Consider the following 16,142-nt stretch of genomic DNA (forward strand, 5'->3'; position numbering starts at 1 on the left):
ATAATTCAATATCCTTCTCCTTGGTGAATACCGAAGAAAAAAAAATGTTCAATATCTCCCCCATCTCTTTTGGCTCTGCAGATAGCTGTCCATTCTGTCTCTCCAATGGACCAATTTTATCCCTCGTTATCCTTTTGCTATTAATATAGCTCTAGAAACCCTTTGGATTTACTTTCACTTTACTTGCCAAAGCAACCTCATATCTTCTTTTAGCTTTTCTAATTTCTTTCTTAAGATTCTTTTTACATTCCTTATACTCCTCAAGCACCTCATGTACTTCATGCTGCCTATAATTATTGTAGATCTCCCTCGTTTTCCGAACAAGATGTCCAATTTCCCTTGAAAACCACGGCGCTTTACAATTTTTACTGTTTCCTTTCAACCGAACAGAAACATAAAGATTCTGTACTCTTAAAATTTCCCCTTTAAATGTCCTCCATTTCTCTTCTACATTTTCCCCATAAAACAAAATGTCCCAGTTCACTTCTTTTAAATCATCTCGCATCTCATCAAAGTTAGCCTTTCTCCAATCAAAAATCTCAACCCTAGGTCCAGTCTTCTCCATAATTATATTGAAACTAATGGTATTGTGATCACTGGACCCGAAGTGCTCCCCAACGCATACCTCCGCCACCTGTCCCGTCTCATTTCCTAACAGGAGGTCCAGTACCGCCCCTCCTCTAGTAGGTACCTCTATGTATTGCTGCAAAAAATTATCCTGCACACATTTTACAAACTCCAACCCATCCAGCCCATTTACAGAATGCGTTTCCCAGTCTATGTGTGGAAAGTTGAAATCTCCCACAATCACCACCTTGTGCTTACTACTAATATCTGCTATCTCCTTACATATTTGCTCTTCCAATTCTCGTTCCCCGTTTGGCGGTCTATAATATACCCCTATAAGTGTTGCTACACCTTTCCGACTTCTCAATTCCACCCAAATAGCTTCCCTAGATAAGCCCTCCAATCTATCCTGCCAAAGCACTGCTGTAATATCTTCCCTGACTAGCAATGCAACACCTCCACCTCTTGCCCCTCCAATTTCACACCTGAAGCAACGAAATCTTGGAATATTTAGTTTCCAATCACAGCCCTCCTGCAACCATGTTTCACTGATCGCCACAACATCATACTTCCAGGTGTCTATCCAGACTCTAAGCTCATCCACCTTTCTTACAATGCTCCTAGCATTAAAATATGCACATTTAAGAAACCCCCCGTCTCTTATTCTCTGTTTATTTCCTTTTTTTCTTTCTCCTCTTGTGTCCGAGTGCTTCCCTTTTCTGCTTCCTGCCTCCCATTCTGTCTACTAGCTTTCGCTATTTGAGTCCCTCGCCCCAACCATTCTAGTTTAAAGTCTCCCCAGTAGCCTTTGCAAATTTCCCGCTAGGATATTGGTCCCCCTCGGGTTCAAGTGCAACCCATCCTTTCTGTACAGGTCATCCACGCATTTATCCTCCACCTCACTCCATTCCTACTCTCACTGTCGCGTGGCACAGGCAGTAATCCTGAGATTGTTACCTTTTTGGTCCTTTTTCCTTAACTCTCCTCCCAACTCCCTAAATCCTCCCTTCAGGACCTCTTCCCTTTTTTTACCCATGTCATTGGTACCTATATGTACCATGACCTCAGGCTCCTCTCCCTCTGATTTAAGGATATCTTGGATGCATTGAGACACGTCCGAGACCTTTGCACCAGGGAGGCAGACCACCATCCTGGTCTCCCGACTGCGTCGACAGAATCGCCTATCCGACCCCCTAACAATAGAGTCCCCAATTACTATTGCCCTCTTTTTTTCCCTACCTTCAGGAGCAACAGGGCCGGTCTCTGTGCTGGAGGCCCGTCCGCTGTCACTACCCCCGGGTAGGCTGTCACCCCCATCCGTACTCAAACAGGAGTACTTATTTGCGAGGTGTACTGACATTGGAGTACTCACTCTTCCTGCCTCTGCCCCTTGCCCTTCCTTAGCGTGACCCACATGTCTCTCTCCCGTGGTTTTGCAGTGACCACCTCCCTATAACTCCCCTCTATGACCTCCTCACTCTTCCTGATCAGACAGAGGTCATCGAGCTGCTGCTCCAGGATCCTAATACGGTCTCTTAGCAGCCCCATCTCGCTGCACCTGGTGCAGATGTGGACGTCTGGAGGGCCATCCGACACCATGACCTCCCACATCTGACATCTAGAACAGTACACTGCTCTGACTGTCATTCTCCCGCCTTACCCTGGATCCGATATAAGTATAATACAATAGAAACTGCTGGGAGAAATCAGCAGGTATCTGACTCGCAACAGCTGCTCCCTCTTGACCTTTAAACTGCACCTTTATTATATAAACAAAAAGCACTGTACCTTTAGCCCACTGTACCCTTAGCTCACTGTACCTTTACTAAAGCACTGCACCTTTAACCAGAAAGCACAAATGCTAACCTGGAAACGCTATTGGAAGAAGAGCTGCGTGGATTTATCAGTGTGATAGCAGAACTCAAATGTTTTTCTTGGAAATGACGTTACTTCTAGTTACGGAAGGTGATAGGAATGTAGAACCTTTTTTTCCACAATTGATAACTTATGCTACATCAATGACCTGGTGGCCTCGTCCAGTATATTTTATGCTTTTACTCTCATGCTTACATTTACTCACATACAGGGGTTTTCCCTGGAGCTTGGGGGTTACAGGTTGAAGTTTGCAAGATATTATGGGGAACTGGTAGGAAATATAGAGAAAAGGTACTTTTGTGAGTGTGAGAGAGTCATGGAATCATAGGTATGCCAATTATCAACTACGCATTAATACTTGCAGACTTGGGAGTGTTTGACTTGGGACATTGTCCAATAATTTTAATCAGCCTGTCAGCAGTAGAATTACTTTTATTTGATGCATGATGGAAATGTAGTTATTGACCACAGTTGACAAATAACCCAGGTCATGTGTTTATTTTAAATATGAAAATGATGGATGTGGGGAAAAGCTTGTGTATGAGAGTAAAAGACAGGTGGCCTGAGAGCTCATCTTTAGCAGGCTCAAGGAGCTAAATTATTGTTTTGTTTTTTTCTTTATTTCCTATGAGAAGGCACCAACAGTGCTATTAAGTACAGTTCTCAGTGTAGATCTTTGCAGCAATTTGCACGTTTAAAAAATGCCACATAAATGAAACTTATAGTTATTGTTCTTAATTATTCTACAAATGTATTGATATTTATCAATTACTTTTATTGTAACATTCACCTAATTGTGATAAATACATTGATGTTTTTGACAAACCTAGATCTCTGTTTCACAATCTTATCGTAGGAAACTAAGAACTCCATAATTTGAGTAAAGTTAGTCCTCTTGCAAACTATAGGTAACTGGAGAAATGTTCGTCATTAGTTTGTTAGTAACGTTTTACATGTTTCTGAAGGCAAGCTATTTCATTTCACAGCAAAACCCAGGAAGCCAAAGTTGGCTATGAAAAAAAACACAGTGGATTGCACAGCAGAAAATTACCTTGATGCAGAGCTCAATTGGAGACGTGATTGTACAAGGTAAACTTCACTTTCATGCTTATGAAATGAAATTCGGTAGGCTGCGCGACTCTCGTCAGCAGCGGCCTCTGCAGCCCGTCCGCGTTTTTATTATTTTTTGTCTATGTTTCTATGTAGTTTTTGTTATTTTTTGTTGGGGTGTGTGTGTGGGGAGGGAGGGGGTAACTTTTAAATCTCTCCCTGCACGGGAGACCCGACCTTTTCTTGTCGGGTCTCCGTTGTCGTTGGGGCTGCAACGAGGAGCGGCCTCCAACAGGAGAAGACCGGGGACTCTGGTGCCGACGACTCACCTCACCGTCGCGGAGCTGGCTGAGTCCAGAGCGGGTGGAGCGGTGGTGGAGCGCTGCTGCTGCTGCGGCCCGACCTCCGGAGATTCGGAGGCTGCAACTGCAGGTCTGGCGGACGGCGGCACCGGGAGCCCGCGGGTCCCTGGAGCGAGACCGCTTTTCAGGGCTCTCGCAATGGCGACTTCTCCCGCCCGAGTTGCGGGGTCGAAGAGCTCCTGGAGCGGGGCCTGACATCACCGCCCCGCGCGGCTTGGAATGGCCACGGGACTCTGCGAGCGCACGCCGGGGGCTTTAACACCAAGACCCGGTGTGCGACCTTGCATCACCCGGCGTGGCTTTAATGGCCGCGGGACAATCGCCATCGCCAGCCGGGGGCTTTGTCTTTGACTCTGACATCGGGGGGCGGGGGGAGAGTGCAGTGGAGAGATACGTTTTTTTGGCCTTCCATCACAGCGATGTGATGGATGTTTATGTAAATTATGTTGTGTCTTGAGTCTATTTGTTTGTAATGTATGGCTGCAGAAACGGCATTTCGTTTGGACCTCAAGGGGTCCAAATGACAATTAAATTGAATCTTGAATCTTGAATCTTAGCTGCTACCATCTCCAATTGATCTCTTTGTTACATACACTATTTCTCAACATAAAAGTGGGAACTGTTACAAAGTGCCAGGCCATGATTTACTTATGTTTCAAAAAAAGAATGAAAGATATTGGAGATTGAGTTGGGATAAGAAGTGCATTTCACGATGTAGCATTTCCAAATAAGTAACAGGACTAGGAAGTTGTTACGTGACAAAATTATGGTGCAAACACACACTCTCCCACTTTGTGGTTCAATTCTTGAATACACTAGTCCAGTGGTGATCAATGGTGGAACTTAGTAGGATTTATTTGTTATTTGTTATTCTTTAAAAGTTTATGAAACTTGTATTCTAATAAACATTTAAATATGTCAAGTAACAGGTCAGACTGCACAAAGGGAATAGTTATTATATATATTAGAAAGGTAAAGTTCAATTTGGTTTTCCCACGTACCTGCAATAACATTACAGTTCCTGCTTTGTCTGGGATTTCAACGTCCCTTCTGCTTACATTACAAGTGACAATAAGGAGAACTTCAGAAATTATCGAAAGATAGATAGATAGATAGATTGATCCCTACAAAACACCTGCCATGTTGGCTGTCAAAGTCAGGCAGAAAGATCTTTACAAAATGATTTAAACATATAAAACCTACTTCAGCGGGTGGATGGCAAAGAAATTCAAGACTTGTTCAATAAACTTGTTATGAAGAAAATTTAACATGATAAAATGTAGCAACAAATTCCATTCTTAGCCAATTTGTTATAACACAATGCTCTCATAAACCTTGGAAGAGTGTGTTAATTCCCTGCATTAACAACATATTTTGAAATTGCAGTTCTTCAAATTTGATCTTGGATAAACGTTTTGAATCGACTGGATTGTTTGGCATGGCAAGAGTTAAAAAAGAGGTTCCAATTACAAACTTAACCTTTGGTAATGAATGTTGTTGTTCCAGCAATATCCTGGGATCAGAGTGTTCAAGTCTTTACACACTAGGTAATTATATACCATCAGAAGCCCATAAAAGTATCAAATGTTGCAGGGTAAATTTTATTGATAATTCTAAGAATTGTTCCAATAACACCATGGTATTTTAAGGAACGTAATGAAAATAACTATCTCTTTTTTCCTGATGTTTGATTTAATGTAGGCTGTGCCTAAAGGTTTTTGGGCTGTAAATGCATAAGAAACTAATTGCTAACAAGAGTGAACTTAGAATTTAGGATTGAACTCACTTACTTGAAACTCCACTCCATGTATTGGACTACTTTAATCTCTGGTGCTTGGGTATGGGATCAGGCATGATATGGGTGGGGGGGGGGGGGGGGAGAAGAGGGATGTGGGAGGGGTGTGTGTGTGGGGGGGGTGTGTGTGTGTGTGGCGTGGGCGGGGGGGGAGGGTGTGTGGGGGGGGGGGTGAGGGTGTGTGGGGGGGGGGGGAGGGTGTGTGGGCGGGGGGGGGGGTGTGTGTGTGTGGGCGGGAGGGTGTGTGGGCGGGGGGGAGGGGGGTGTGTGTGTGTGGGGGGGGGGGTGTGTGTGTGGGGGCGGGGGGGGGGTGTGTGTGGCGGGGGGGAGGGGGGTGTGTGTGGGGGAGGGGGGGGGGGGGCGCGGGGGGGTGTGGGCGGGGGGGGAGGGTGTGTGTGGGCGGGGGGGAGGGGGGTGTGTGTGGGCGGGGGGGAAGGTGTGTGGGGCGGGGTGGGTGTGTGTGGGGGGGGGAGGGGAGGGTGTGTGTGGGCGGGGGGGGGGGGGGGTGTGTGTGGGCGGGGGGGGAGGGTGTGTGGGGCGGGGAGGGTGTGTGGGGCGGGAGGGAGGGTGTGTGGGGGTGGGAGGGGAGGGTGGTGGGGTGTGGGGGGGGGGGGGGGTGTGTGGGCGGGGGGGGGTGTGTGTGGGCGGGGGGGGGGGTGTGTGTGGGCGGGGGGGGGGGGGTGTGTGGGCGGGGGGGGGGTGTGTGTGGGCGGGGGGGGAGGGTGTGTGGGCGGGGGGGGGAGGGTGTGTGGGGCGGGGGAGGGTGTGGGGTGTGGGGGGGGGGAGGGTGTGTGGGCGGGAGGGTGTGTGGGCGGGGGGAGGGGGTGGGTGGGCGGACGGAGGGTGTGTGTGGGCGGGGGGAGGGTGTGTGGGCGGGGGGGTGTGTGAACGGGGGAGTGGTGTGTGGGGGGCGTTGTGGAGGCAGGGGGGAGTTGGGTGGGTGCGGGGGGTTGTGGTGTGGGGGTGAGAGGGGTGTATCAAAGGTATCAAAGTTATTTTATTGGTCACATTCACATACACCTAGGTGTAGTGAAGTGAAATGCTTCTTGCCATTTTGCAGCACATAAAAAAGGAATACAGACATAACATTAATAAGAGTTTTAAACATAAAGAACATCCCCCACAATGATTCCCTTTATGAGGGAAGGGACAAAGTCCAGTGCCCAACCCCAGTCCCCAACCCCAGTCCAGTTCACCCATAGTCGGCCCTATTGAGGCCTCCGATGTTCCAGGCCGTTCGCGCCGGGTGATGTTGCTCCGGCGTCGGGAGAGTCCTCTCAGCGGCTTGGGAACCCTGGAACGGCCGCTTCCGTACTTGAGGCCGCGGCTTCCGAAGCCAATAAGGCCGCGCCGGTTGGAGCTCCACAACTGGCGATCTCATCTAGAGATCCCAGGCTCCCGGTGTAAAGTTCAGCCATGCCGCTCGCAGCTGGTCGCTCCACAGTCCCGCAGCTCCGCGATGTTTTCCTCAGCAATCTTCAGCTCACCGGAGCTCCAGCGCGGCGACCCGGGCAAGGCATCACCCGCTCCGCGATAGCGCTCCAGCGCTGTGCCGCCTGCCGAAGCCAAGGTTCTGGGCGGTCCCCGACAGGAAACGCCGCTCCAGGCCCGCTGGTAGGCCGCGAGGACAGGTCGAAGCTGCCTAGGTGTGTGGGCAGAGGTGTGTTTGTGGGTGGTGGGGGGGATTTGTGAGGGGGTGGGTGTGTATGTGGGGGGAGGGGGGTGTGGGTAGTAGGGTGTGGGGGATGGGGTGTGTGGGTGTTGTGTGTGTGTGTGGGAGGGGGGGGGGTGTGGATGGATGGTATGTGTGTGTGGGGGGGGGGGTGTGTGTGTGGGGGGGGGGGGTGAGCTTGTAGAAAAGATGCTGAAGAGCCATGGGGGATGGGGGGGGGGGGGGGGGGCAGGAGCCTGCAAGGGGGACCAGAGGGGTAGTGGCTGGAATTGGCTGTGCGATAGGGACTCACAGCAGTCGCTGGTCATTCTCCTCCACCGGGATCAGAGTCTCTGCTTTCCGTTTGGCGACAATAGCGACATCTCCGATTCCGGGCTGGGCTGGTTCTCCAACTCTGGGCCGGGCAGGGTCTCCTCGGCTGGGCTAGGTCGGGTCTCTGACGCTGGGCTGCTGCTTGGGGCTGGGTTGGGGCTGGGGGGCTGCTTGAGGCTGGGGGGCTGCTTCGGATCCCTCCAAAAGTCCAGATGCAAACCTCTGCCAGTCATTCTCAGCTCCAGTAAAGACGCGAAGGTGCAGGAAGGGGCGGACTGTCCCGGGGAGTGATGGGGAACAGACTAATCCGCGCGGCGCTGGAAGGCAGGAGAAGAGATCGATCTGTGAAGCCTTCGGGCAATATCTCTGAGGACGTGATTTACCCCCTTCTGTCATAGATGGACCTCTAACCCACGCCTCCTCTGTCCCGGAGTTCTGCTCTTGCTTTCCCTCCTCCCAGACAGAATAAGGAAAGATTTTCCAGGGTCCTCATCTTTCACCCCACCAGCTGCCGCATCCAATAGATCATACTCTAATATTTCTGGCACCTCCAACGTGATACCTCCACTAGTCACATCTTCCCATCTCCACCCCTTTTCGCATGCCGCAGATAATGCTCCCTCTGTAACTCATCCCTTCCCACCTAAACCATTATCTGAACACTTTCGCTTGGTTCCCCTGCATCTACTGGATCTCCCGGTTGAAAACTATTTTAACTCCTCTTACCACTCCTCCAATGCCAGAGTGAGGCCACATTCAAACTGGTGGAACAGCACCTCATATTCCGCTTGGGTAGCTTACAACTCAACAGTATGAACATTGAAAATGCTCCAATTTGAAGTAACCTATACCCCCCACACCCCTTTCTCCCCATTTTCTCCCTCACACTCCTCCTGCTGCCCTCTCTTCCCTCCCCTATGCCCCACCTGAACAACCCATTTCTCCCTTCCATCAACCCCCCTCCCCCTCCCCCTCTCCCACTACTTTCCATTCCCTGGCCCCACAAGCCACAACTCTTCCAACCTGTGTCACACCTTCAGCTCTTATCATGTCTTTTATTCCAACCATCTGCCTATCAAAGACCTCATTGCCTGTGCCTACCTATTACGTGTCACACTTTGTCCTGCCTTCCCCCTTTTCCAACTTTCTCCCCCCCCCCTTCCCATAATCAGTCCGAAGAAGGGTGTCAACCTGAAACATAATCTATCCATGTTCTCCAGAGATGCTGCCTGATCTGCTGAATTACTTCAGCATTTTGTGTCCTTTTGTCTTTTGAATGTTGTTATAGTACCTGCCTGAACTACCTCCTCTGACAGCTCATTCCATACACCCGCCATCCTCTGAGTGAAAAAGTTACCCTTCAAGGCCCTATTAAATTTTCCCCTCTTCCCGTAAACCTGTCCCTTGGTTTTTGGTTCCCCTACTCTGAGTAAAATACTCTGTGCTTTCACCCTATCTATTCCCCTCATATACACCTCTATAAGTTCACCCCTCAGCCTCCTGTGCTCCAAAGAAATCTTAATATTTTCTTTTGGTCATAAAAGTTGATTACCATATTTTAAGGATAATAAATGGTATATAGGTGTACACCTATAATCTTCTTAGAATTTTGTAAAGATATTTCAAATTGATATTTCCAAGTACTTGGAATTAGAACCTTGGTCATTTTACCTTTTCCTTGCACCATCTACTACTTTCCAACCACTTCTCTTTCTAAAATCACAATCACTTCCCTATCTGCCTCCACTTCTGTTTTCTGAGACTGCCCCCACTTCTGTCTCTGAGAACAACGCTGCTTCCCTTCTCTAGGTCGCCCTCCTTCTGTTCTGTGAGATGACAAGTATTTTCCTCCCTTGTTTAACAGCTGTTCCCATCATGGTCACAGCACCTGCTCAAATTATTTCATACAAACAAAGTAATCAACTGGTTGATAAATACTTCAAAATACTGATCCACATACCCAACACAAATGGTACTTGGTAAGGGGCAGCACAATGGTGCAGCTGGTAGACCTGCTGCCTTACAATTCCAGCAGCCTTGGTTCAACGTTATTTACGTGTATTGTGTTTACAGGCCCGTTAAGCTGCTGCAAATAAGAGTTTTTTTTGTTCCATTGACCACCAAACACTCTTGACTCTCGATTAAATCCTAACCTCCAGTTTTGCCTGCATGGAGTTTGTACAATTTCCATGTGATCTTGCAGGATTCTCCTGGATGATCCTCATTTCTTTTCGGGAATGGTGGAAGGTGTCAGCCTAAACACCAACTATTCCTTTGCCTCCGTAGATGATGACTGACCTGTTGAGCCCCTGCAGCAATTTGTTTCTTGTTCCAGATTGGCAGGTTAATTGGCCGTGGTATATTGCCCTGTGTGCATAGAGTGTGCATGAAAAATCTGAAGAGTGTTCTTTAGGCAGCATCTCTAAAGAACATAGATGGGTGATGTTTTAGGATTATTTTTAGGCTGATTTTGTACAAAGGGGAGAAACATGAAAGAGAAGTGGGGGGGAGGGGCAGGACAGGACAAAGCTTGGCAAGTGATGGGTGGCTTCAGGTGAGGGGAGATTTTGATTGGCAGATGGGTGGACAAAGGGTAGAGATGAGAAGGAGTGAAAGGGGAATTTGGTTAGTTTCTGTCTGAAAATTAGTCACTGAAATGTACTTTCCTAGCTAAAAGTATCGTTTTTTAATTCATTTGTGTTAATTCATGTTTAGTGTTGCAAAGCCTTTAGTAAATTTTATAATTATAATGTTTTTTGCCTTTGAATTGTAGATCTTAATATCAAATCAGACATAAAAAGTCCAGTCCTACATGTTTACCGTAAAGTTGGTGAACAATTTCTGATAAGGTGTATCGCTTCAAACAAAGATCATAGATTCAAAGTAGCCTGGACTAATGACACAAAGGCAGGACGTACAACAGAGGTATGACACTCACTTTAATTGTTTTAGTGTGTATTACTTCATAAATTTCAATGCAGTTATTATTATTTTATCAATAATGCAGGTCCTGCACACTGAAAGCGCACGTCAAACAGTTGATGCACGTGTAAAATATGAGTACCTGTTTATTAATTCAGTAAGTTTAAAAGATAGTGGATCGTATACATGTACTTCTACACAGCTTTCAAACAAGACAATCAAGTTAACAGTATTTGGTAAGTTGATGTTTCATAATTTTGCATTTGAATAATTGGAGTTGAAAAGTGCTACAATGAGCTAAATATTAACCTCAAAAGCAAAGACAGAGATATCCCAAGACACTTAAAAAAAGAGCTATCAAACAAAACTGATAAAATATGTTACAGAGTGATAAAAAGAACTATCAGGACAGATATCCAAAGCCTCATTCAAAGTGGTATGATTTTTGGAACATCAGATGAGAGGGGGGGTTCACAGATAATGGTGTAGATTATGATGTCAGCGACAGATGGGCTGAGATAATTGGATGTAAGAAAATAAGTGAGTGATAAAAGCAAGAGTGGTCCATTCAATCTCTGTCTACCCTGCTGTTCATGTCCAAAGATCTACAGATAAAGACATAAAGCCGTACCACATGGAAAAAATACCTTCACCCACGAAGTCCACACTGGCTGTCATGTACCCATTTGCAAAAATACTTCACTTCTCTCATTTAAGATAATCTGAAATTAATCTGAAGAAAGGTCTCGACCCGAAACGTTGCCTATTTCCTTCACTCCATAGATGCTGCCTCGCCCGCTGAGTTTCTCTCGCATTTTTGTCTACCTATCTCATCTTATGCTTTTCCCCCTTCCCATCAACTTCTCACTGATTTTATCACCTATCGAAACCACAGACAATTTACAATGAACAATTAACCTACCAATCTGCATGTTATTGGGATGTGGGAAAAAGCTGAGAACCAAAGGAAAACCCCATGCAGTCAAAGCCCAATAACTGAACCCCACAGTCAAACAGTACTGAAGGTGAGGAACCTGGGTCGCTGGAGCTATAAGGGAGCAGTTCAGCTAATCACACCAGAATGCCATCCCCTGCCTTGAATATACAAAGCTGGCCCTTTGGCCCTTTAAACCTTTTCTGTCATTTATTAAACTTGTGCTTAGCTTAATAAACTTGGACCAGTTGGTCCAAAATGCTGCCGCTCGCCTTTTAACCGTAACTCGAAAGAGGGAGCACATTACGCCAATTTTGGCCTCCCTTCACTGGCTCTCAGTGCACTTTCGAGTTCATTTTAAAATTATTTTATTTGTTTTTAAATCATTGAATGGCCTTGCCCCGCCTTACCTCTCTGAGCTGCTCCACCTATATGCTCCTACCCGGTGCCTCAGGTCAGCGGATCAGCTGCTCCTTGAGGTACCAAGGTCTAAGCGGAAGCTCAGAGGGGATAGAGCCTTTTCTGTTGCTGCCCCGGCACTCTGGAACACCTTGCCGCTGCAGATCAGACAGGCCCCTTCACTGTCCATCTTTAAATCCTCCCTAAAAACTCACTTTTATTCACTGGCTTTCGACACTGGCTGAGACATTGTTCCTGTTTTAGTGCTTTTAATGTCTTTTAATTTTTTACTGTTTTTATAGTCCTGTCGTCTTAATGGTTTTAGTAGTTTGTAATAACTTTTTGTTGATTTCCCATGTACAGCACTTTGTGGTAACTGATGTTGTCTAAAAGCGCTTTATAAATAAAGTTATTATTATTATTATTATTATTAATGTTCTACCTCACCTTTGTTTTACTGCACTATACCCATGTAACACGATTTCTTTAATATCCAGAAATCTATCATTCTTTGTTTTGAATTAACTAAATGGCTGAACGCATTCAACACTCTGGGGAGAGAATTCCCAAAGATTCACCACCTTCTGAAGGAAGAAAATTTTCCTCATCTCTGTCCTAACTAGCCTGCCCCTTGTTCTGAGATTATGGCCCTTGCTCAAGATTTCTCAGCCAGGAGAAACATTCTTCATAGAAACAAACAACTGCAGACAAAATGCGTGGGAAGGAACTGTAGATGCTGATTTACACCAAAGATAGACACAAAATGCTGGAGCAACTCAGCAGGTCAGGCAGCATCTCTGGAGAATAGGTAATGTTGAAGAAGGGTTCAGACTTGAAACATCATGTGATCCTTTTCTCCAGAGATGCTGCCTGACCCACTGAGTTACTCCAACATTTTGTGCCTATCTTTGGAATAAGCCAGCGTGCAGTTTCTTCCTACACCCCAGGTTTAGTTGCACTATGAAAATGAAAAAGGCTACAGATGCTGGATATATGAAACAGAAAATATTGGAAATTATCAGCAAGTTGGGTAACATATGTGGAAGCCAAAATAGAGTTAATGCTTGAGATGAACAAAATATTGGGCTCCCTGTTTTTCTTGCTGAATCTAAATATGTATCTCCATCAATTAATGTAAAAGGATACCTAACCAACATCTTTAAACCTCTGACATATAATAAAATACTCCACCTTTTTATTAGCGGTCAACAGTTTGATCACTAGAGGATCAAATGAACAGGAGGTGGGTCTAGTGGATAGCTTGTGCCTGGAGAGAGAAGGCGGAAAATGGGGTGGAATCAAGAGAATGATATAATTTTAGATCGGAAGAGGGTCAAAGGGAAGGATGCAAGCAACTGTGTAGCAGAATGGATAGACTCGATCGTTGTGACAAAAAAGTTTGAGTTCTACATGCTTGTTACTAGTAAAGTTGGAGAAAATTAAATTGGTGTTTAAAAAGACAATTTGTGCTGACGAATAGAAGTTAGAAGTTAACTTTGGATTTTGAGACAATAATTAAATAATGATCAGTTTTAACTAGGAGGACGCAACTAAGAACTTAATTGGGCTTAATGTAGTTTAACCCAATCTTGCAATTGGTGGTTAAACCAATTTTCAGCCAAAACATTTGAAGTTGAATCATCCTGAAGGCGAGATCATGTGGGATCCAGTATAAGCTAACCAATTGGATAACAAATTGGCTTGTTGCTAGGGGTCAGAGTGTAACAGTGAATGGTGTGTTGTCAGATTGGAGGCCTGTGACTATTGATCCATTGTTTTTCTTCATCTATATTACCAATTTGGAAGGAAATGTGGTTGTAAAGGCTTCATAAAATAATCTGTGATTAAGCAGTAAGTTTGTCCTCTGATTCTTTTCTTTGTACAGAGAAAGGATTTATAAATTCATCAACTCTAAACAAAGTCTATGATGTTGGTAAAGATGAAAACTTTTGCTTTGAAGCCATACTTAATGCATATCCACTTATAAGGTGCCAGTGGTATTTTTCAGAAACAATCTTCCCTTGTGAACCTACAAATTTTTTGGCGAACAGGTACAGGTTTTTGAATTTGTTGGACGATTAACAAAAAGCTAATGTTTTCAGAAACAGTTTATTACTATATATAGTCTTTCATATCAGTATATGTTAAAGCAGATCCTAACTCAAGTTTTGTGAATTACATTCATTTGGTATTTGACATTCAAACTTTTTTCTGTTTAGTCTACATAGTCTAGCGTTGCCAGATATGCCTGCTATGTTACTATCTTCATTTCTCATTGAACTAAGTTTAATCCCCTGGCACCACATTCAGCTCTGGATCACCTTGACTACAAGAACACCTATGCAAGGTTGCTATTCATTGATTATAGCTAGCCTTCAGCACCATCTCTAAATTAAATTTTTTATAAAATAAAAGAAAACATTTTTTTTTAAAATAATTATATGTATTAGAAGTACAGTACATTACAATAGTACAAGCCAAATATATCTTATTACATTTATCGTACCACTTCATTTTTTAAGCTTTAAAAAGAGAGAGAAATAAAGAAAGTAAAGAAAGTGAGAGAAAGTCGTGATATTGTGAAAGAGTGATCAGAAAGAAAGACCCATTGAGCAAAGAGTTAGGGGAAAAAGTTAAGAAATAGGCCATAGAAAAGAAGAAAAAGAAAAAGAAACAAAAGCTCTATTATGAAGCCTGCACAAAAAGGGATATACCTACTTCGTATTTTTCATCCCCCCCTTACCAGATCCTGACACCATTTCTTTTTAACATTTTTTAAAAAGGGCGGCACAGTGGTGCAGCAGTAGAGTTGCTGCTTTACAGCGGCATAGTCCCGGGTTCAATCCTGACAACGGGTGTTATCTGTACGGAGTTTGCATGTACTCCTTGTGACCATGTGGGTTTTCTCAGGGTGCTCTGGTTTCCTCCCACATTCCAGAGACTGACGGTTTGTAGGTTAATTGGCCTCTGTAAATTAGTAGAACGAGTGTATGGGTGATTGTTGGTCGGCACGCACTCAGTGAGCTGAAGGGCCTGTTTCCACGCTGTATCTCTAAACTAAACTAAACTCTAGGCTATAGACAATAGGTGCAGGAGTAGGCCATACGGCCCTTCAAGCCAGCACCGCCATTCAATGTGATCATGGCTGATCATCCATAATCAGTACCCCGATTCCCGCCTTCTCCCCATATCCCCTGACTCCGCCATCTTCAAGAGCCCTATCTAGCTCTCTCTTGAAAGTTTCCAGAATTCCACACTCAACTCTCTGTGTGAAAAGTTGTTTCCTCATCTCGATTCTAAACGGCTTACCCCTTATTCTTAATCTGTGGCCCCTGGTTCTGGACTCCCACAACATCGGGAACATGTTTTCTCTAGCATGTCCAAACCCTTAATAATCTTATGTTTCAATAAGATCCCCTCTCATCTAATTTCCAGAGTATACAAGCCCAGCCGCTCCATTCTCTCAGCTTTGACATCTGCAATAAGCTTCTGGACTTTCTGATTAGCTTCAGTCAGTAGAATTGGTCGTAACATTTTTCCCACCCTGATTATCAGCACTGGTACACCTAAGTGTTACGTGCTTAGTCCTCTGCTCTACTCCTTGTACAATTGGATGGCCAAGTACAGCTGCATCTCAATCTTTATGTTCGTTGATGATACCACTGTTGTCTCCCAGATATACAACAATGAAAGTGATCCCGAACCTTGTCATGGTGTCAGAACAATAGCCCTGCTATTGCCTCTTGTGTTCTTGTTTGTGTTTTGTTTTGTTTTGTTTTTGTTTTTGTTTTTTGTTTGCCTTGCCTTGTAAAGCGACTTTGAGTCCTTGAAAAGCGCTATATAAATTCAATTTATTATTATTATTATTATTATTATTACCATCGGCAAGATGCAAGAGTTGCTTGTTGACCTAAGAAAGCCAGTGGAAGGAGAGGGGTGAACACAACTCTATCCTCAATGAGCCACTGTAGAGATAGTCAACAGCTTCAAGTTCCTAGACATCAATATCACTAGCAACCTAAACTGCTCCCTACAAGCTGATGTGGTGATTGAGAAAGCACATCAGTATATTTATGTTTGCAAGGATTCTCTCAAATTTCTACAGATGAGTTGTAGAATGTATACTGACAGGAGATTTTTCAGCCTGGCCCAACAATTGCTCTGTTCTTGACCATCTGAACCAACTTCCCCTTTTCTTGACTCTCAGTCTGAAGAAGGGTCTCGACCCGTAAAGTCACCAATTCCTTTTCTCCA

General features: G+C 45.0%; 2 protein-coding genes across 2 annotated transcripts in view; both read left to right on the forward strand.

The window, feature by feature from the left end:
* Nucleotides 1-16,142, forward strand: part of LOC129698055 (uncharacterized protein K02A2.6-like) — a 198,828-nt gene that overhangs the window by 137,676 nt on the left and 45,010 nt on the right. The gene's annotated exons all lie outside the window — the stretch shown is intronic.
* The window catches only part of flt3 (fms related receptor tyrosine kinase 3), a 61,697-nt gene that overhangs the window by 20,778 nt on the left and 24,777 nt on the right, over nt 1-16,142 (forward strand). Inside the window, exons 6-10 of the mRNA XM_055636896.1 lie at nt 3,429-3,531; nt 5,241-5,401; nt 10,407-10,558; nt 10,641-10,791; nt 13,774-13,939. Of these exons, the coding sequence (XP_055492871.1) occupies nt 3,429-3,531; nt 5,241-5,401; nt 10,407-10,558; nt 10,641-10,791; nt 13,774-13,939 (733 nt within the window). The remainder of the gene's footprint in view (nt 1-3,428; nt 3,532-5,240; nt 5,402-10,406; nt 10,559-10,640; nt 10,792-13,773; nt 13,940-16,142) is intronic.

This window comes from Leucoraja erinacea, chromosome 6, assembly GCF_028641065.1.
Source record: "Leucoraja erinacea ecotype New England chromosome 6, Leri_hhj_1, whole genome shotgun sequence".
NCBI lineage: Eukaryota > Metazoa > Chordata > Chondrichthyes > Rajiformes > Rajidae > Leucoraja > Leucoraja erinaceus.